General features: G+C 42.1%; 3 protein-coding genes across 11 annotated transcripts in view; 2 read left to right on the plus strand and 1 right to left on the minus strand.

Annotated features, from left to right (window-relative positions):
- Nucleotides 1-375: 375 nt before the first annotated feature.
- tmem126a (transmembrane protein 126A) lies at nucleotides 376-1,882 on the minus strand. The gene has a single exon (XM_010735621.3). It carries the CDS (start codon nucleotides 1,692-1,694, stop codon nucleotides 1,077-1,079), a length of 618 nt encoding a protein of 205 aa, XP_010733923.3. The 5' UTR covers nucleotides 1,695-1,882; the 3' UTR covers nucleotides 376-1,076.
- A 1,604-nt stretch (nucleotides 1,883-3,486) lies between these two features.
- On the plus strand, nucleotides 3,487-11,890 carry clk4a (CDC-like kinase 4a). 2 transcript variants are annotated; one of them, XM_010735619.3, is made up of 13 exons: nucleotides 3,487-3,645; nucleotides 5,325-5,485; nucleotides 6,925-7,162; nucleotides 7,810-7,912; nucleotides 8,228-8,294; nucleotides 8,387-8,503; nucleotides 8,605-8,771; nucleotides 8,870-8,964; nucleotides 9,074-9,203; nucleotides 9,282-9,364; nucleotides 10,337-10,416; nucleotides 10,541-10,631; nucleotides 11,107-11,890. In XM_010735619.3, exons 2-13 carry the CDS (start codon nucleotides 5,325-5,327, stop codon nucleotides 11,317-11,319), a joined length of 1,545 nt encoding a protein of 514 aa, XP_010733921.2. In that variant the 5' UTR covers nucleotides 3,487-3,645; the 3' UTR covers nucleotides 11,320-11,890. The 2 variants fall into 2 exon arrangements, with proteins under 2 accessions (XP_010733921.2, XP_010733922.2); XM_010735620.3 differs by lacking the exons at nucleotides 3,487-3,645; nucleotides 5,325-5,485; nucleotides 7,810-7,912 and having other exon boundaries at nucleotides 7,030-7,162.
- Nucleotides 11,891-12,616: 726 nt separating this feature from the next.
- Nucleotides 12,617-20,517, plus strand: part of col23a1a (collagen type XXIII alpha 1 chain a) — a 116,446-nt gene continuing 108,545 nt past the window's right edge. For all 8 annotated transcript variants that reach the window (XM_019265521.2, XM_019265519.2, XM_019265524.2 and 5 more), the window contains exons 1-2: nucleotides 12,617-13,358; nucleotides 13,849-13,918. In XM_019265521.2, coding sequence (XP_019121066.1) covers nucleotides 13,065-13,358; nucleotides 13,849-13,918 — 364 coding nt within the window. In that variant the 5' untranslated portion in view covers nucleotides 12,617-13,064. The remainder of the gene's footprint in view (nucleotides 13,359-13,848; nucleotides 13,919-20,517) is intronic.

Genomic DNA, 20,517 nt, shown 5'->3' on the forward strand with positions numbered 1-20,517 from the left:
TTGCCTGTGTTGAACATGTGTTTTCAATGACAATCTCCTACATTACACCAGTTCTGCTCTTTTTAATGGTGTCATTGCACTGCCAGATCCATCTTTGAAGTTTTGCTTACACGCATACATTGCGGTTCTAAGACGTGGAGTGCATTCAGTGTTTTTTTTAAATGGTTATTTAAGGCCAAGCAGGCACACTTTTGACTCCAACATCACTGCAAAATTTGTGACTGATTCCTGAAAAGCCTTTAATAAAAGTCAACAATGCGTAGCTGTTTGCCTGCAGTTGATTTTGTTTATGACATACTTAATCAAAGCATTACACTGACTATGAATTCACATGGGCCCTGACATTTCAGTGATGTACAACCACTTTATCTCATCTTCATGTGCACATTATCAAATGTTTGATTAGATAGAAAAATGCTGTGAAAATCCAGGTGAATTCATTACATGGTTTCATCAACAATCGTGGCAAAGCTAGTCATCAAAGATAACAGGATTATTACATTAATGCACAGCCAGCCGTTATTTTATTTTTTATCTTCCTTATATTTTTACTCAATGTTTGTTTTGCAGGACCAAACCAAACCACACACTTCCTTTAAATGGGCAGTTTAACATTATTTTCCTTACCAGTTAATATATCAATCGATATGTCAAAAAAGTGTATACGCCCAAGCTGAACTCTTCAAACTGCTTTGTTCAACCAACAGCTCAAAATCCAAAGATGTTCAATTCAAAATGTAATAAAATGGAGAAAAGCAACATATTTTACAAATCAGAGAAACTGAAACTGAGTTTTTTAACCTATAAATCAATTATTAGATTATAAAAATTGCTGGTGGATGACTAATCTGTCATCTCAGCACAATACTGATCAAGACGGTGCCACATTTTGATAAGAATATCTCCTCAATGAATGAATTAAATCATCTTTAATGTGCCCTAATATGCAGTTATTTTAATAATTTTGACACTCAATAAATCTTAGCCCACACTTCATTTAATCTCACTCATATTCCACATAAAATTCTGAATTTGATCAATACAAAAAAATATTTTAAGGTTCAGTTCAGAACTTTTTAGTCGTTCAGTTCCTCCCGTCCTGAGCCAAATGTTATCTCGGCCAGCTGGCTGTAGCTTTGAAAGTGCCTGGAGCCCAGGTAAGTGCCGAAGAGGGCCTGGAGCAACAACACAGCCCTCATCTTCCTCAGGATCGGTCTGGTGAGATCCAGCCAGTACCTGAGCACATTTCCCTTCTCTGGCATCGGCGCTGTGTTGTATTTGGACGCGAGGGCGACATTCACAGGTAAGGCCAGGAGGATGGGATACACCCCGCCGCCGACCACGCCAACAAGCGCACCCCGCAGCAGAGCACAGGAGGGACAGTTGAGGTCACCGGCCATGAGGGGGTTGGACACTATTGCGTTGTACAGAGCAAATGTTGTCATGAAGGGCAGCACGGCCATCGGCATGCTGGAGGTGATGGGCGCCTGTGTGACATTCAGAGCTCTGCGGTACAGACTGTTGGAGATCAGCCCTGCCAGGCCGGCGTTCCCCCCCAGATACGCGGGTCCATAGAGGAAGAGTTTCTGATCCAAGCTCGGCAGCCTCTCGAAATTCTTCGACAGCATTTCAACAATCGCTGCTCTTGGGAGCGCGTTTCCAGAGGCGCTCTCCTTCTGCGTGTTTTCAGACATCTTCAGGACAGAAGTGCACTGATCTGCAACGAGTCCCGGTCTGATCTGCAGCGAGTCCCGGTCTGATCTCCAGCGAGTCCCGGTTTATGCTCGGGATAAAGTCAGTCCTCACATTTAGATAAGGTGGACATCAGGTTGCAGACAGGGCGCAGACATTTCTTACCCACGATTCAAAGCGCTAGTACGAGTGGGTTTTTTCCCCTGAGTCAGGCCTGTCAGGCAGAGCTCCAGGCAGATATTCTTCATTTATTATAAATAATTAGAATAATAATAATAATAAAACAAATATCTGTCTCACATCAATGAGCTTCAATGGTAGCAGGCAACAAGCAGTGTAATATAATTTGTTTCACGTGGCACAGTATTACTTTCTGAGTGATTTTGTTAAAGCAAGAGTAAATTATTGATGCCGAAGAAAATTCAAGCATACATGACCACTGGCGCAGCCTTCATGAGCAGCTTGAGGTTCATTATCTTGCCAAAGGAAACATCAACATGCAGACTGGAGAAGCCGGGGATTGAACGGATCATCTGATATATGTACAATGAGCAACGATTCTGATATATTATCACAGCTCAGTGTCAGGAGATATTGTACAGTTAGTATCAGACTATAAGAGAGTTGAAACCTTCACAGGTAGAGGTGTGGTTACAGAAACTGCACATTGTTGGCGTTGCCTGTGCCTGTGATGGTGGGACCCAGTGTCAGGGGCGCCGTATAGGAGGGAAAAGTTTGGACAATTCCAAGGGCCGACGACTGACAGGGGCCCCAAAAATAGGTAAACACCAATATAAAATTATTAAACCATCATCATTGAGTATATATATTCCAAAAACAATAATGAAATTAATTATCTCTTTGTTTTTACGTGTTTTTGGGCAGTAAAAGTTAAATTTAAAAAATGGCCTTTAGCACATTTTTATGGTGGCTTTTAATCTCGCATCAAATAGTGAACTGCACTGCATACTGTATGCAGACCTGCATGCATGTACAAATTACCAGCAGTAAATATTGTGCTAGTACCAGTTTTGAACTATAAGACGCAAAACAGTTGCAAGCCTTTAATTAGAGCAGTGGTTCTTAACCTTGTTGGAGGTACCGAACCCCACCAGTTTCATATGCTCATTCACTGAACCCCTCTTTAGTAAAAAATAAAATATGATTTTTTTTACTGGTGCACAAAATGAACCGTGCATTAACATCGCCTTGTTCAAATAACAAAACCAACACAGTGCATGAACTCACAACAACTTACCTCAGTGTGACTTCTGCTGTTGCCTTTGAGAGACCAGTTCAGATATGCGTGGCTTCACCTTGGCAAGTGCCAGTCTCATGTCATTTTCACAGCAAAGTCTGTTCCTTTTCTTAGTTTTTATGTCCAGCATCCTCGAAAACGATTGCTCACAAAGATATGTTGTAACAAATGGTATAAAAAATTCCAGGGCGGAGGCTCCACCGAACCCCTGAGACCGACTCACCGAACCCCTAGGGTTCGATCGAACCCAGGTTAAGAACCACTGATTTAGAGTTATGTAAAGCTTTTGATGGGATAGTTAGGTCCTAGAGATGTGGTGACAAGAGCTGCACAGAGGGGGGCCCAATTTGATTTTTATGTTCATGGGGCCCAAAATCCCTGGTGGCGCACCTGCCCAGTGTGATATCTTTTCATAGGGGCCCAAAATCCCTGGTGGCGCCCTTGACAATGAGTCACTTTTCCTGATCATACCTGACAGGATGGACTGAGGGCACAGAAATCCCGCTTATATAGGCGGCGGGCGTGGTCACTGCGCATGACGTCATGAAATTTGTGTAACAACGTTCCGTCGGTTTCTCGGACGCTCGCCATCTTTGAAGACGACAGTCAGAGACGTTTTTCAGCTTCTTTGTTGACACATTTCACACAAACTACAAACCTCACTCGGTCAGAGGCGTGTGATTGTTCGGAGGAAGGTAAGGCCGATTCTTGGGTCACGTCCAGCAGCCGCTGCATCACTCCGCCGTCCTCAGCTAACGTTAGCCAGTTAGCTCTGAAGACACTCGACGTCTCGCCAACATGGCAGATCCGGATCCGGCTAACAGCTTCGTGGCTAGTCGGTTTTTTATTATTAGCTGGCTGGATTTCTTTTGGGGGCCGCTGTGGTGATAATTATTCAGTGTAACACACGCCATAAAATCCACCATAGCAACATAGAGTGAAAAGCTAGACTGACCGTGATAACAGTGTTGTTGTGTGTGTGGGTGGCTAACGTGGTTAGCATGCTCGGCGCTTGTCGGGCCTAGACAAACAGTCCGACGGAAACAAACAGTCTCTGCGTCATGTGTTTAACCTCTGTCGGTCCGCTGGATACAGCCATAAATACACCTAATGTTGAGCTGTGAATCTCTGCGTGTGTCAGTGCAACTATCGATAAAACATCGATATATAGACGCATTAGCTGTTTTTTCTATTGTGTGTTTGCAGTCCTCTACGTCACGTAAACATTACAGACAGATAAATGACTTTATTTATTCGTCATAGCAGTGCGGTGTCTGCCACAATCTGATTACTGTCATATTTAGGCAGAAGTATATTATATTAAGTATATTTTTCCTTCAATCAGTTTTTGGCAGGAGAAAAGATTGTAATGGTCTTTTTAAAAAGAATTTCAAGCTGTCCTCTGAGCTCAGATCTTTTATATTATGAAGCTCATGAATGACATCAAGTCATATTTAGGCAGAAATAACCTCTCTGTAACTATACTATGCCTTCACTCAGTTTTTGACAGGTGAAAACTGCAAAACACATCCAATAAACTAATGCAGAGTCACGAGGATCATTGCAAAAGTTATTCATCTTTATTGAAAACCCACCAATAAATCATAATCGTTATAGTCTAATTTTCAAAGACCGGGCTAAAGAAAGTCATCAGACATACCAAGCACATAGAGGCATGACTGTCTGATTTCGCTACAAAGCACACATCTTTTGACCACAGTTGTAATAATTACATAACAACTAATGTTGAACTTTTGAAGACACATGCCTTTGCTACAATTACATTACAATACAGTTGTGTGTATCTGCATATTACAATTTTAAACCAGAGCAAAACAGACGTTTTTGTGTGCGCGCTCCCGTGGCCAGAAATCAGATTCTGGCTAACGATCACTTTTTGGCACGACACCGGTGTATTTGGATACAATAAAAATACAATACAATAAAATACTGAGGTAGGAAAACTTAAAAAAACACAAGATAAATAGGTAGATAAGATGCGGTGGCAATATAAAATAAGGAATTATTTCATTGTTTATTTGTTTTGCTGGTTATTTTGTTAGAGCCTCCGACACGTTTGACCAAAAGTCCAAAAATCAAAGATATGAAGCTCACTGTGATACATACAGTAGAGTAAAGCTCTTAGTATTTCTACATGAGAAGCTGGGAATGTTAATTATTGCTTTGTTACTTTACTGCAGCTGGCCACATGTATAATTTGGGGAGCGAGGCTATCTTCACAAACAAATCCTATTTGTAATGTTGCAGCTGAGTCCATGGATACAAAAAAAACAACATTACAATAACTGATCGTGGTCCTTTTATGATGCCAGGTTATTCCACTCTGAATTGTTTTTCCCGTGTCTTTTTTCAGATGCGGCACTCAAAGCGAATGCGTTCCCCAGGCGTCTGGCTCGACGAGTACAGCTGGGAAGAGAGGATGGAGTGTCGTAAACGCAGGAAACGAGACTCGCACAGCAGCGAGAGAGAAAATAAGTCTCGGAGGACTCTGCGTCACCACAAGACACACGAGGGGTAAAGATTATTTGTTGTGCAGTATAATAGTTTAATAATTGTGTTGAACATTATATAAATAGCTAGATTATCTAGTGACTTCCACTTGGACCTCGTAATGTGTAGATAGAGACCAACTTTAGCCAAATACAATCAGATCAGATGCTGATGAAATGCTGTTCAAGTCTAACCTAATACCTCTATCTATCTTTAAATGAGAGGCGGCAGCAGTGACGCTGGTGAAATTGCAGAGCAACCATTCACAAATGGAGATGAGTTAGGATTTTAAAAATAGTGACTCTGCATCATTTTAAAAATGTGATTATCTAATTATTAGATAAGTCCATTTATACTGGTGCTCGGTGGCCTGTGCTGCATTGTTTTTGATGAAGTTTCCAGGTTTGTAAACAACTCCATGTGGAAGAGAACGTACATTATAAAACACAGCTCTGACAAATATACGACTTCTTTTTATTACATTACTGAAATGATAGATGGATCTTCAGCGACAACACAGTCCAGTTGCAATCCAAGTGACCTTCTGGTGAGGTTACATGCAATGTTAATGTTTTGTAATTCAAGCTTTTTGTATGATGACCCATGGGGGTTGCATTAGGTGTTTTCAGATGTACTCTAATTTTAATTCTGTAGAGAGGCAGACTTCTTCCTGGAAGACAACTTGACACCAGCAGGGTGCTAGGGCCCGTGGGATTTCTCAGTCTTTTTTAGATGCTTAGGTGCTAAGATGGCACGCTGGGTGGGCACGCTGGATCTGAACTTTCTGAGCAAATGCAACCTTAAAGAGCAGACGTCAGAGAGTGATGTCTATCCAATGACTTGTTGGAAGGTAATATTTCTTTTATTGGAAGAAATTAACAAATTTCCCCAAACTTTTTTTTGTCAACCTTTTAATTCCATATTGGAAGACACGGTACCACACAGATGATCATTTCAGGCATGAGGAGTTTTGCAGGTGTAAAATCGCAGATCCTATTACGCCCCATCAGTTTACACAGAAAAGCTTTCAACAACTGTCAATGCCACATCTTTGTGGCTCTCTGTCAAGGTGAATGACTTTTAAGGCAGGCATGCTCTGGGCTGCGATGGATATTCGTATAAATGCTAACATTGCACAAACGTGTGCTATTAAATGTTGGAATTTGCAAGCTCTTAAAAATGCTATTCGCACGGTGGTAATCTGTTAAATGCTTTCTCAACTGCAGCCTCTCATTGAACAGGATGCTCGGTGTTTGGTGGCTGTAAATCAGTATGTTGCTAATTACAAATGTTATATAAATGGCTCGGGATAGTGTGACGGGCAATAGGCGGGCCATTAGCACCATCATATAGTCTTCATTTTAGAGTTTGACCGCAGACAAGGGACTGGAGCGTTTCTGACCTGACCTGTGTTTTGTCATCCTTGTTTTTTAAACCTTTTGTTTCCTTTTCTTTGACTGCAGGCATTACCTGGAGACCCGCAGTTTGAACCAGAGACTGGACACTCGGGAAGGTCACAGTTTGGACATGGTGTGTGAGGAGGGCACTCGTGAAGACACCTACAAGGACAGAGACGAGGACTGGCACCACTACAGCAAATCATCCGGGCGCAGTGGTCGGAGTGGTCGCAGCAGACGAAGCAGCCGCAGGAACAGAGACAGAAGGCGGAGACGAAGCCACTCCCGCCACCGGTCCTCCACGGTACGAGAACCTCCTTCTCCCCTCTAGTTCCCTCTCCTGTCTATACCACCAGTTCGAATGGGTCATTATCACTGGTGTTTAGCCAATGCTTAACACCTATCTCTTTGTCTCCCTGTATCTCTCTGTGTGCTCTACTCTTCTCTAGTAAGCATGATTTTCAGTAATGGGTAGGGGGACTCAGAAAGTAAGGGGGTTGTCAGTGTTTATAGATTTTCAAGAGAACAGTGGACCCAGTATTTGTGCGGGCAGTTATGGGACGTGATGGTAAAGAATTAAGTTGTATAGGAAGAGTTACAAACAACCACATGTAGAAAGACTGTAATCAATCAAGTTCAGTTTTTTCTGTACTACTCTGAGAAAGTCTCTCATCTGAAAATCTTGTTGCCATGTTTTTCTTCTGTAACACACACTATGTGGTGGCTGGCGCCCAATTTCTCTGACGGGGCTGAATTTGAATTTGCTGCTCCGTCCTTCCGTCCATTCGCCTGGCGGTGTTACTGAACGGGCCGAATCTATCCACCCCTACACCTCCCCCCCCTTGGCCTGGTTGAATGAATGACGATGATGTCGCATTGTGGTGGCCTGGTGCTGGCTGATGACTGATGGGTTATTGATGTGATGGCGGATTGCGGCGGTTCCGGGTGCAGAGGAGGAGCCATCACCGCAGGAGCAGGAAAAGATCCAGGAGTGTTGAGGATGATGACGAGGGTCACCTCATCTATCACAGTGGAGACATGCTGAGAGCGAGATGTATAGAATATATACCTTTTTTTTTCATACTGTTGTTCACACTTTGTCTCTCACTCTCTTGTGTCTGGTTTTTATTTCCAATCATTAATTTAGAGGCTGAAGTATTTGGGCCAGTAGACTTAATTTGTTTTTGGTTAGATATTGCTTGTCAGTGTAATATATTTAGCTTTGAGTTGTATGCCAGTGTTCAGAAGCCTGTTTTTATATTAGTGTAGCTAAACAGAGCAATGTAACAACAGGCTGAGAACCAGCCAAAGGGCAGTGTATCACCGTGTCACTGCTGTGTTTCTAACTTCAGTTTTCTATCTTCTGTAGATGAGATTGTGTGTACTCTAGGAGAGGGTGCCTTTGGGAAGGTCGTCGAATGCATTGATCACACAAAGTAAGTATGAAAATGTGGATATTTCTCCCAGCCCAATGTTTTAAATATTGTCCTTCATTTGATGTTAAAAAAAATATTTGTTATATTTGCAGTGATGGAGCTCGAGTAGCTCTGAAGATCATTAAAAATATAGACCGCTACCGCGAGGCAGCTATGTCTGAGGTAGAGGTGCTTGAGCAGTTGAAGTCCCTCGACTCTGATAAGAGATAGTAAGTCATTCCATTAAAATATTCATACCACAAATGTTAGTCTTTATCACAGACAAGCAAGAAACTTACCTTGCATCTACTACGCCCTTCTTCCCCTTTAGTGCTTGTGTGCACATGCTGGACTGGTTTGACTACCACGGCCACATATGTATTGCCTTTGAGCTGCTTGGCCTCAGCACCTACGATTTCCTCAAGGAAAACAACTTCCAGCCTTTCCCCGTAGAGCACATCAGGCACATGGCCTACCAGATCATCAAAGCAGTGCGATGTGAGTAAAGACAAAAAAGACACATGCATACACAGAAAATGCAGTATATATTTAAAAATACAGCTTGCTTTAAAATGTATTGTGCTCTTGTCTTTCAGTTTTACACAAGAACAAGCTGACCCACACAGATCTGAAGCCTGAGAATATTCTCTTCATTGATTCAGACTACGATATGGAGTACAACTCTGAAATGGTGAGCATCCTAAGTATTTATCCAGAGAGATCAGAGCTGCAGAAGTCTGAAAACATTTAGTTTGTGCCTGCAGTTTTATTAGAAGCATGACTGTTTTTGTTTTTGTCAGAAACGGGATGAGCGCACATTGAGGAACGCAGATGTGAAAATTGTGGACTTCGGTAACGCCACATATGAACATGAGCACCACACGTCTGTGGTGTCGACACGTCACTATCGTGCTCCAGAGGTCATTTTAGGTAAGAAGCACAGCACTGAAACTTTAAATGGATCCTTCAGTGGGGACATTGTTATTGATCTAATGTTGTGTCTTTCAGATCTCGGCTGGAACCATTCCTGTGATGTCTGGAGTGTGGGTTGTATCCTCATTGAGTACTACCTCGGTTCTACTCTCTTCCAGGTAGGTGGCAGTAGAGAGCACAATGACACTGATACTATGGGTGAGGTCGAAGAGTCAATTTTGCTCAGGAACATTCTTAACTGAGTGAAATGACCCGGAAGTATTAACATAGCCACCACGATAAGAGCTGTTTGAATTCTCAAAGTGTTAAGGAAAGGAGCTTCGCTGCTTCCTTTATTATCTCCTTTAGCGTAGGATACACCGGACCATCCTTTAGGAAAGGAAAGGAGATAATGCCGCTCCACAATTCCTTGCGTCAGCGACAAAAAAACGGCGCATCATTCAGTCATACACAACCAGACACTAATATATTTAAACAGTGAGATGCAGCCTGCAGCGGAGAGAGCATGTGAATATGAACATACGTGTTGACGAGATGTAAAACTTTGATCGTGAAGCGCTTTCTGTTGTTGACTGTGGAGCTGCGTTCACACACAGTAAAAACTGACATCCAGCGTCCTGCAGATCATCATGAAGTTACCGTTGATTATTAATCATCTTTCATAATCATAACTTGTTAATAAACACTTCATTTGACTCCTGTGACAGGTGGACAATATTCATTCATTATTTGAAATCTGACGTTGATAATTAAGTCATATTTTTCACCGGGTTTTCCACGTTTATATTTCCTGCATTAAACTACATGCGAAGAGCGCACAGGGAGTATCTAGTAATGCACGTTTTGTAGTCCATCTTCTGGACTTTGTAGTTTTACCACAGATCACGTCAATAACATTCGCCGTTGCATAATGACGTAGTCTCAATGTAAGAGCAGTCGGATTCTCTGAACACCGCGGCCGTCTCCTCATGAATCCTCCTTCACATCTTTCCTTGACCTTGTGACCTTTTCCATCGAGGTCAAGGAAAAGTGGTTAGGAAAGGACTTGGGAGCTAATTATTTTTTTTTTTCACTATTCGACCACACCCCGTGACAGTTGGCAAGATGACTTATGATGTTTCCTCCTTCAGACCCACGACAGTAAGGAGCACCTTGCTATGATGGAGAGAGTCCTCGGCCCGATCCCCACAAACCTCCTGCAGAGAACTAAGTATGGGCCTATTTTAGTAACGCTTCTGTGTTTTGGTAGTTGGGAGGATAAAAATCTATTTAACTCAATTTACGAGGCCTCATATCGATGTAATTGAACTGATTTTTATTTTGCAATTGCACAGGAAACAGCGGTATGTTCACCGGGGCAGGCTTGACTGGGACGCACACAGCTCCTCTGGGAGATATGTCAAGAAACACTGCAAACCCCTCAAGGTAAGAGGAATACTACCATAAGACAGACACACAGTCAGTGTTGGAGTGCTGCTGTGCTGTAAACACACCTGTACCCATCAAACGTGACTGAAAAATACACTCCCAACACCTCAAACTCTGATGTTTACATGTTGTATCATGTTAGCTGGCTGTTTATTGGCCATCAGTGCGCAAGAGTCATGTTGTTGTACGCGACCCACAACTTGAGCACACTGAGTCCAGCCCACATTTAGTTCACATATTGGATCTGACCAAATGACACAGCATGCATGTAAAAAGAGTGGTTATAGAGTTCAGTAAAGGCATCGTCTGTGTGATTAGCCTGTTGAACACAGTCCTGAAAGTCTCATTCAAAAACAAAATTTGAGTGTCACCAATCTGGTATTTACTGCAGGTTGCGGGTCTCGTGTTGATTTGTCCACTATGTACAAACAAAATGTAGAACTTACTTTAATTTGTGCTTCTTTTCCATCAGCATTACATGTTGTCTAAGAGTGAAGACCACCAGCAGCTGTTCGACCTGATACAGAAGATGATGGAGTACGACCCAGCAAAGCGCCTCAGCCTTGAACAGGCCCTGCGACATCCTTTCTTCAACTGTTACCAGAGCAGTAGCAGCAAAAGCAAAAGCAGCAGTAGCAAAAGCAGCAGCAGAAGAAGCAGCAGCGGAAGCAGCAAAAAAGACTGAACTCCCTGAAGCTGTAAACCTCTGACCTGTAACCTCGGCCAGGGCTTGGCTGTCAACATGACATTTATCATGGTGCTCGGTGCCAGCCTCTACTTCCTGACTCTCCAGGAGAGGTGTACCTTAACTGACTGTATCAGTCCACTGCCCTGCTTTACTGTGTCCTGTCCTCCGCCGGTGTGTTTCTTAGCCTGACTCATCAAGTTGTGTTTTCATTTGTGGCATGTTTAATGTAATGAATCTCCAAACTGATTTTCTATTTATTAATTTGTAGCTTCTAAGCCCATACTGAGCTTTTTCTGTTTTTGTTTTTTTTAGCCCAACTGTGTCCAAGTTCTCTCTATGCATTGTCAAGTTTGTGATGGGTAACATTGAGAGCTACTTAATTCCCTGCATCAGTCTCACAAGTGATAATTTATTCAGCATTGACGGATGTAAAAAAAAGAGAAGAAAAAAGATATCGCAGGCAGAAATCCTTGTACATAAAGTTTGTTAAGATATTTTTTTTCACTGGCCCGTTATGTAACTTTTGCAGAATCCTGTACATTTTCTCAATAAACGTGAATGGACGACAGATCTGTCTTGTATGATTTTTATGTGCATGTAGGTGCAGTGGCTGCATTCATCCACAGGATGGCAGTAAGACGCCTTCACATTACTGTCAGTCTGGCTGATAGGTGAACATCACTGAAGTCCAACATGACTTGATCTGAGTCTGTGGTGACTTCAGCCTGATATTGATTTTCTTTGGGGTATTTTGCTGTGAGATATCAGCCCCACTGGTGTTTTAAAAGTACGCATTAAAACTGAACATTTACTACAAACGGCACCTTTCTCAAACTTATCAGAGGGAAGTTTAAATTAGAAATGATTTGTCCAACAATAATATAATTAAGATCTGTTACAAACTCTTAAAACGTTTTAAATGACTGAATGAGAGTAGACTCAAATTTGCAGATTGAATGTGGGAATATCAAAACGCTGCGTGACTGACTTGACCATCTGCAAGACGCGCGCAAATTGTCTCTTTATTGACAGTATATTGCGACATGCAGTGTCTGAAAGTGATTTATTTGGTGGGGAAATGTGAAACCAAACTACCCGCTTGTGTTTGTAAAAGCCTCAAAAACAAGAAGTAATTACAAATGTCGCAATTGTATCATCTTAAAAAGCCTTATCATCATCATCATCATCATCAGTCATTGCTCCAGTTGTTCTACTACAAAGGCTTTGGGGAAATGATGGGAGTAAATAAAATCATCTCCAGGGATCGTAAACCGTATTGAACTCAAGTGATCTGAAGTCATCCAACCCAGACGCTCACGGTCTCACAGCTGTCAATCTGCAGCCTCCCACGTGGTCAGCAGGGCGGGCGCATCTCAACTAGTTCAACGTGAAACTTTTAGGAGGCAAACAATTGGACCCATTGGTAGTTGCAATTGCACATCCATGTAGGATACTCCCCAACAGGAAACAACGACCCGCAACTTAGTAGGCGCCTGTTCTTTGGTTTGCATCCAGATCGCTCCCATCTGTGTCTGGCGTAACCCCAGTGCGCACTGCTGCTGCCTCTTGTTCCAATTTAAGACAGTGCTTTGAACCCCGAGTCCAGAGTACCGTAGTTAGTGTTGTGAGTGAGTTAGGTGCGCTGCTTAGTTAGTCCGCGGAGGCTGATTACAATTTGGTTGCAACAAAACGAGGTGTTTTGCTTTGTTTTCATCAAGAGGACTTTGAAGCAGGATTTCAGCATGGATACAGCCAACGGCTCTATCGGGGAAACTAAGCCGGTGTGTCAGTGTGCGTCCAAGCCCGCGGTCCAGCGGTGGCTTCCAGGTTTTCCCATCGCACTGTGCTTGCTGATGTCCCTGAGCTCCGTCACCGTGTGTCTTCTGATGAGCTTCAAGACCTACGAGCTGGAGAACCGACTGCAGATGGAGATGAACAAAGCGTCTGTCTTCCACCCGCCACACAGAGATTTTCTAAACACGGATGGGACCCTTGTTCCAGAGCTGAGCACCCCAATAGGGAGGCTGGTGGAAGAGGTACATGACATCTACTGTGAATTTAATTAAAACTGATGTAATACACTGTACTGTGTTTGTGAACATCTGAAACACTCACTGCTCGCCTGTGCGTAAAGTGTGCGTAATAACAGGGAACATATGCACAGAGGTTTACAAACACACCAAACTTGGCACATTTTGCCAATTCTTGCACCCTAATTATTTTCCCGAAAATCATTCCTTTTTAATACATGACCTTAGGGATCAACCATGCACGCAGCTGGCCAATTAGTTTGCAGTTAAAGCTCTTTATAGGGTGACATAACCACTGATGATAGACACAACCTATAATTTGATCACATGGAAAAGAAATCGAGGAGAGTCCTTTCATTTTTTTTTAACTGTAATGTTAGAACGATTATGATCTCATTACGGTTACTGGTAGTCATTGAGATTATTTCAATCTTGTTCCATTTTCTGAATTTTTACATTTTTATCTTACACTGGAATTTGCTCTGTGTGTCTGCAGAAAGTGGTGGTGCTGATGCCGAAATTGCGGACAACTAGGGATGTTGGCCAAGAGTGCTCCTGTCCTCCAGGTATCTTTCTCTGTTCTTTGAAGCATAAGTAGCACTTACCAAAACACACAAACAAGACACTAAAAACGTGTGTCCTATCAGGTCAAAGTTACAGTCTAGGCATGACTGACTGCTTGTGAAACCCTATAGTGTGTCTGCACATGATGCTTTTGGCAGCTCTCCTGAAGGCTCTATGTGTGTGTGTGTGTGTGTGTGTGTGTGTGTGTGTGTGTGTGTGTGCGTGTGTGTGTATGTGTGTGTGTGTGTGTGTCTTTTTCTCTGTGGAGGATTGCAGCCTGTAAGCTTGCGTAGGGTCCATACTGTGACAGCAGGGCTCAACACTCAGCAGACCAGTGGGGTTGGGATGTCCAGTCTGTGCTCTCGATGCCTTGTGTCAGTGGGGGATGCTCACTTTAATAGATGGAGCAGCCGTGAGCCAAGATTGGCCACGTTTGGCTTGCGGTGTTCATTTCAGGGCTTGTGATAGTTTCACGGGTGGAGAACAGTGTGCGATCCACATCGAGTTTCACACAGTCCCCTGTTATGCCTGCGTATGAAAGAAAGCTGGTATTTCTTTTATGATATTTGATGTGATGTGTCTGCACATATTGATGAAGCGTGAACATTGGTTAGTGTGACCAAATGATCTCAGCTGTGTATTAAATGGTTTACATGGACTCTTTTACCTCACCTGTGGAATAGGACTGCCAGAAAAGTTCTCTGGCTTGCAGCAACAGGATGTGTGTGTGTGTGTGTGTGTGTGTGTGTGTGTGTGTGTTTTATTGAAGCTGGCTTTCATAACATTCCAATTTTTCAAAAAAATTGCAAATCAGGTGGAATCCTACCATCCTTCTGAAGAGAGAGAGAGCATCTGCTTGCACACATTTTTTTCTCTTAAATTTTTGTTACAGCAGAGGTTATGTTTTTTTCAGGGAATGTCTGTCCCTGGCTCTTCTTTCTTTCTTCCTTTCTTCCTTTCTTTCTTCCTTCCTTTCTTTCTTTTTGTCTCTGGGGTGTGAATAGTCTTGCAACAACAAGAACAGGTGAAAACGTTCACAAGTGGAATTTCTGGCCCGCTTTCAACACATTCTGTTTTCAAGTTTAAAGTCTGCTGTGCCCAGATAACTCGTCGGCTCTGGCTGAAGTTGGTGATAGTATTTGTTGATTGCATTGGATTCAGCAGATAATGCAAGTTGTATTTCATGAATATGAACTCAGTGGAGTTCTAATCTGAGATGCACGTGTCTTGTAAAAAAAGAAAAGTTGCCCAATTAGGCCTGCACTGCCTTTGCTAGGTACTCATGCATTTTAATGTAATTAGTTCATTAGATCATATTATTGTATCAAATGTTACATCCCATTTTCCTTTCAATTTCACTGAACTGCTGTGTAATTAAGTGGTTTTGGCACTGAAATACAGTCCCTCCACAAGTATTCTGAAGTCTATTTAAAGGTCTCCCTCTTTCCAGTTTCTGGTCTTTAAATATGCTCTTTTGTTTTTGGTGAAACAAAAGGCTATTTTGTTTATTGCAGCTTTGATGCAACCAAATGCCTGTGGACATTTTTCATGTCCCAACAATTAGATTGCTCAATACAGACCTGTTAACATTTCTCTATAAAAAAAAAAGTGTTTATTTCTAAATTGGTGTTTCTCAGCCGATAAACTTGGATTTGGAGAACTCTTCAAGGTGCTTTGTGTGCAAGAAGCCGTGAGATCTATGAGGGGTGTGCGTTTGAGCCAAGTACTGTATGTGATTTCAATCAAATGTTTTTATCTCCATGTATCTGAACTATGCTGTGCCTACATGTGTGCATCCCATCTACATCCTTAAGAGAGAGAGAGTGTACATTTCTGTATTATGGTGTGTCTGTGTGTCTGAGTTTCTGTCCCTTAGCCTTTGAGGGGCCGACAGAGGCACCTCTCTCAACACGACACTGTAAGAAGAGACCCTCTCTCCCTTTAGCACCAACTCTTCCCACCTGAAACTTGAATCTCTCACCACCAGGATCACAGGCCAAAGTATTTCTGCCTGTATGTGTGTCAGAGACACGCTGCTACACAGCATGAGCGGTATTTCTGCCATTAAAGTTATGCCCTCCGCATCAGGGTGCTCACCTTTCAGCGTGCATGAAGACAGGGGCCCAACAGGGGGCAGCACTTCTGCAGCGGCGCTGGGAAGGATGATGTTGAATTTTGTCATTGACACTTCTGACTGAATGACTTCCTTCTCATGAAAAATGAAGTATTTTTAAGGGAAGGACCTCTGGTTCAGTCACCACTGGAGCAGCAGAGGCGCAGTCTATAAATAATTTTCAACCCCAGGCATTGACTTGAGGGACATTTGTCTCTCGTATCGCCTCAGTGGAAGCAGCATTATGACACTTTTATGCTCACAGATATGACACGGCCAGCGGTCGTTAAGGCTCAGGCAAACCATGTCCAACTCTGCTTACAAGCTTCAGGTGTTTGCAATTAACACCCTGCCTGTTCCCCGAACAGACACACACAACGTATGCTCTCACACACACAAACGTACACGCACATTCATTACTTACATATGAACGCAACACCTTTGGCTTGGCTAATTAGAGCCATGTGAGGGCTTGTATGTGTCCTGTGTAAGGGGGAGTGTATTGTCATCTCTGCAATTTGCATTTAAAGGCTGTTTAACATGCCTGATGCTGGCTAGGAGGCACACAGTCTGCTCTCACTTGGAAATGGGCCCAAAATTAAACACCAGCCAGAGACGACCATTAACAATAACTGAGTCACCAGTCAGTCACTGCTGTGCAGCAGGACAGGGTCCTGAAATGATGCAGTTGTCGCCCATCCATTGAAATGACCATATTGGTGGGACTTGAATTTTTTAAGGAATTTGAAGTTTTCACAGTCAGTGGTGTTACCTCTTGACTATGTTGCATTTGGTTTATATATTACTTATCATAGAACATCACCTTCGGTTTGAGATTAAACATTTTCTTTTAAATTTAATAACACTGTTGCGTGTCTTTGTACATTATATTTTAAGTTACAGTTAGGATTGAGCTCCTTCAGGCACTATGGGGGCAACCAAGTCTTTGGTGTTAGTATATGAGGGCAAGAGGTCAGACCCCTGGCTGTGCAGTTAGATCAATTTTCATCAGATAAGAGCTCATCAACACACTGAACGGGAAGACAGACTCCAAATATATATGTGTGTTTGTGTATTTTTATAATTGAAACAGCACGGCTCCCTGACCCATTTTATATATATGCACACAGACAAAAACGTGTCTGTTAACATACATTCAAATGCATTTGTAACAACAGCTATTTGTGTTTATTGTGTGTCAGTGTTATGTCTAGTGGGCTGAGGTATACAGTCTAACGTCTTGTGTGAAGCCCATCGGCTGTTTGCTGGTGTTAACTGGCCTGTCTCGGGATCAACCTCTCACCCACGAGGCTACACACTTTCCCTGCCCAACTTGTTGCTCTCTTGCCTGGAGGTGGAGACGGGGAGGAAGCCTGGCTTTAGGGAGACGGAGACCCACGGTAGGGCTAACTAACCCCAGGGCCTGCTTTTTGTTTTTTAAGTCATAATAAATCAGACAGGAAGCTTGGAGCTACCTTTGCAATCTTATCGCCACAGGAAGAATACATAGTCCATATAAGATCCATTAATGGCCATTTTAAAAATAATAAACACAGGAAATTTGTTTTTATAAGTGGTCTTGTTTTAAATTTGTTCTGCCGTGGCTTTGGGCTGTAGGCAATTTTTTAGTATTACTATGCTGGAGAGCAGCACATAACAAGCTGTGTAAGTGTGTGTCTCTGCTTCCTTATACTGTTTATTACATACTATATATTTGTGTGAGTGCACTTGCACTCATGTTTTGCCAGCGTGTTTGTTTTGATGTCTGCAGGCATATGTTTTACTGTTTGGTTCCCAGTGAACGACAACATAGCTTTAAATTCACGGTGTATGAAGTCAGTTATGAAGAGGGTATCCTATGGCAGAAAATCCATGTGTCTCCTTACATTATTCTGCAGGGGAAAGGAGGTTTCAAACTAAGAAAGAAAATAAACAGTTTATAAAAGTACAAAATACTTTTTTATCCTGCTGCTGCACAGAGTCAAGTGTCCGCACACTCACTAACACACGCATATCCCCTAGAGTTGGTCTGTATGGTGTTTTCAGCAGTTTGAGTCTGTTTCTGCTCAAGATGAAGTTAAGAGTAAATCTTGTTTTCTTTGCTGAACAGACTTACCGCAGCTATTTAACCTGACATACTGTACCTTTATCTTAAACTGGGATTTAGTCTTTAAAAGAAAAATGCTGCATAAGATGTCATGATTGGTAATTTCTTTATGATAGACATTGTTAGGAAGGAAATGGAAATGGCCATTTCCCCTTCTCTTCATCCTTCTTTCCTTACAGCCTGCTTTATATTTAGCACTATATTATAGACTACAGATACCATTGTCATATGTACAGCATCTTTACTGCACAGCTGTACAAACCTCATGTCCTCAGGTTACTTTTGTCCTTCAGCTGATGTGCCTGTTATTCCCTCTGGTCACTGTAAGAGTGGAATAAAAATGAGTGACTCCTCCTGATGTGCTGTCCTCATTTAGAAGATGTTCTTGGAAGGCTCGAGTGCGCTTGGTTTATTTGTAGAAGGGAAGGAGAATGCTGTCTCTCGGCTAGTTGGAAATATTTAGTTTGGAGATGGTTGTGCCTCTATCACTGAGGTGAAAGGTTGCAATGAAAAAGATACATTTCTAAGTGAGTAATTTAGATTAAAAACTAGTCTGATCTGTGTTAAGTATAGTGATTACAGTCTTATGTACTTCATGTAGTCTTATCAAATGCCATGTCACTTGAGTAACTGACTTTGAAATGAAAAGTCTCTAGCCCGCTTCTCATCTCTGCTCCAGGCTTCATCACTTCTAGCATAAGACACCGGACGTCTGACCGAACTGGCGGCCAGGACGTTGCATTGTGGATAATGTAATGCTTCAGATTTTGACAAGCAGAAGAATGCATGAAATGATTAAGCTGACATTTCTGGATCTAAATTAATTTAAACTGTCAACATCACCAGCCGTGATCATGCATTCTGTACAGCACAAAAAAAAAAAAAAAAAATCAGGAACACACACACTATATGCACCTCCACATAAACCACATCCACACCCCTCCCCTCTCTGTCTCTCATCAGCCTTCTTATTAAAGTTAACTTTGTGAAACCACAGTGTTCAACAGCAGGGCCGACATTCTTCCTTTTGAAAAATAAACAGCTGGACATAGGCCGGCCAGTTGGGAGCCCATGAAGGCCCAAAAGGACCCAAGTAACACACAGAGGAGCAAAGGGCTGGGTGCCAGGCAGTGAATCCTGGGATGAGTACACCAGCCAAGACGAACTCTGTGAACAGACAAACTCATCCTGTAATAGTTGTTACCACGCTGATTCATAGAAAATCCTGCTGGATGCAATTATATATTGACATAAAACGTTAGCCATAAGGTCATCAAAAGCAGAAAACGTGGAGTGGGTAACTGAGGGGACACTAACTTATTTAAATCATTTTGCATCCATGTGTTCATATTTAAGCATCAGACTGTAGGTCATTACTTCTTGGCTAGCAATAACATATTCAGTTCTAATAAGAGCCTGCGATTGAGTGACAAGCTATGTAGGGTCTGTTTATATTTACATCATTGTCTTTTTCCAGGCAAGTCAGAGAACTGAGGCATTGCTGTTTATGAGGCTGTTTTCTCATGCCTATCACAGCTCCATGTAATGGTGCAAGGATGGAAAAACGTCTAGACTTCCAGAACATAAACATGAAGTGTTTCTAATCGCCACAGATGAAAAATGTTCTGCACAAAAAATACTGTACTTTGTGTAAATTATTAAGTGGCAGTTTTACTAAGTTGTACAAAGCTGTAATTTTAGGATCTTCACACCAGCGTTTTGGATTTATTTGAATGGCACTAAATAAATATTTATGATCATGCAACAGAGCACATCTGACTAGGGTTGATCGAAAATGAGATATCAATCATCTGAAAAGCACATGGCATCAAAGTAACATTTGATTTAGAAGAACATCTGATTCGCTGCTTTTCAAACAGTAATGCTTTGTCTGATGCAGATGATTTCAAAACACGAATTGTTTTCAGCAGACCAGTGTGCATCAAAAAGTGGTATGTTAAACCACAGGGACATAATTCATTTCTTCAGTCTTGGACTGATTTAAGAGCATCGCCGCAGAATCATTCACAGTGTCTGTGGAGCAAGAGAATCAGTTAAGTTAGCAGATGGCGTTTGAGAGGTTGGTAATTATTCTAATATGTCCTTGTTATATATGCTTTTATTCAAAGATGTTCTTAACCAGAAGGAGGCTCCAGTCCGCAAATAATGCCAGAGCATAATGCAATTTGTAATCCAAATTAGTGGATTAAGTAGCAGGCAAATCCTAAATCCAAATACCTGTTTAATATCTGTCGCTTTAAAAAGGAAAATGTGAAAATATGAGCGCTGCCAAGTAAAAGTAAGCACGAGTTACAAGTTATCGTTGGCTTCAAATAGTAGTAGTCTGGAGGTATTATAGTTTTTCTTTCAGTTTTGTCCTT

Source organism: Larimichthys crocea, chromosome I (assembly GCF_000972845.2).
Source record: "Larimichthys crocea isolate SSNF chromosome I, L_crocea_2.0, whole genome shotgun sequence".
NCBI classification, from domain to species: domain Eukaryota; kingdom Metazoa; phylum Chordata; class Actinopteri; family Sciaenidae; genus Larimichthys; species Larimichthys crocea.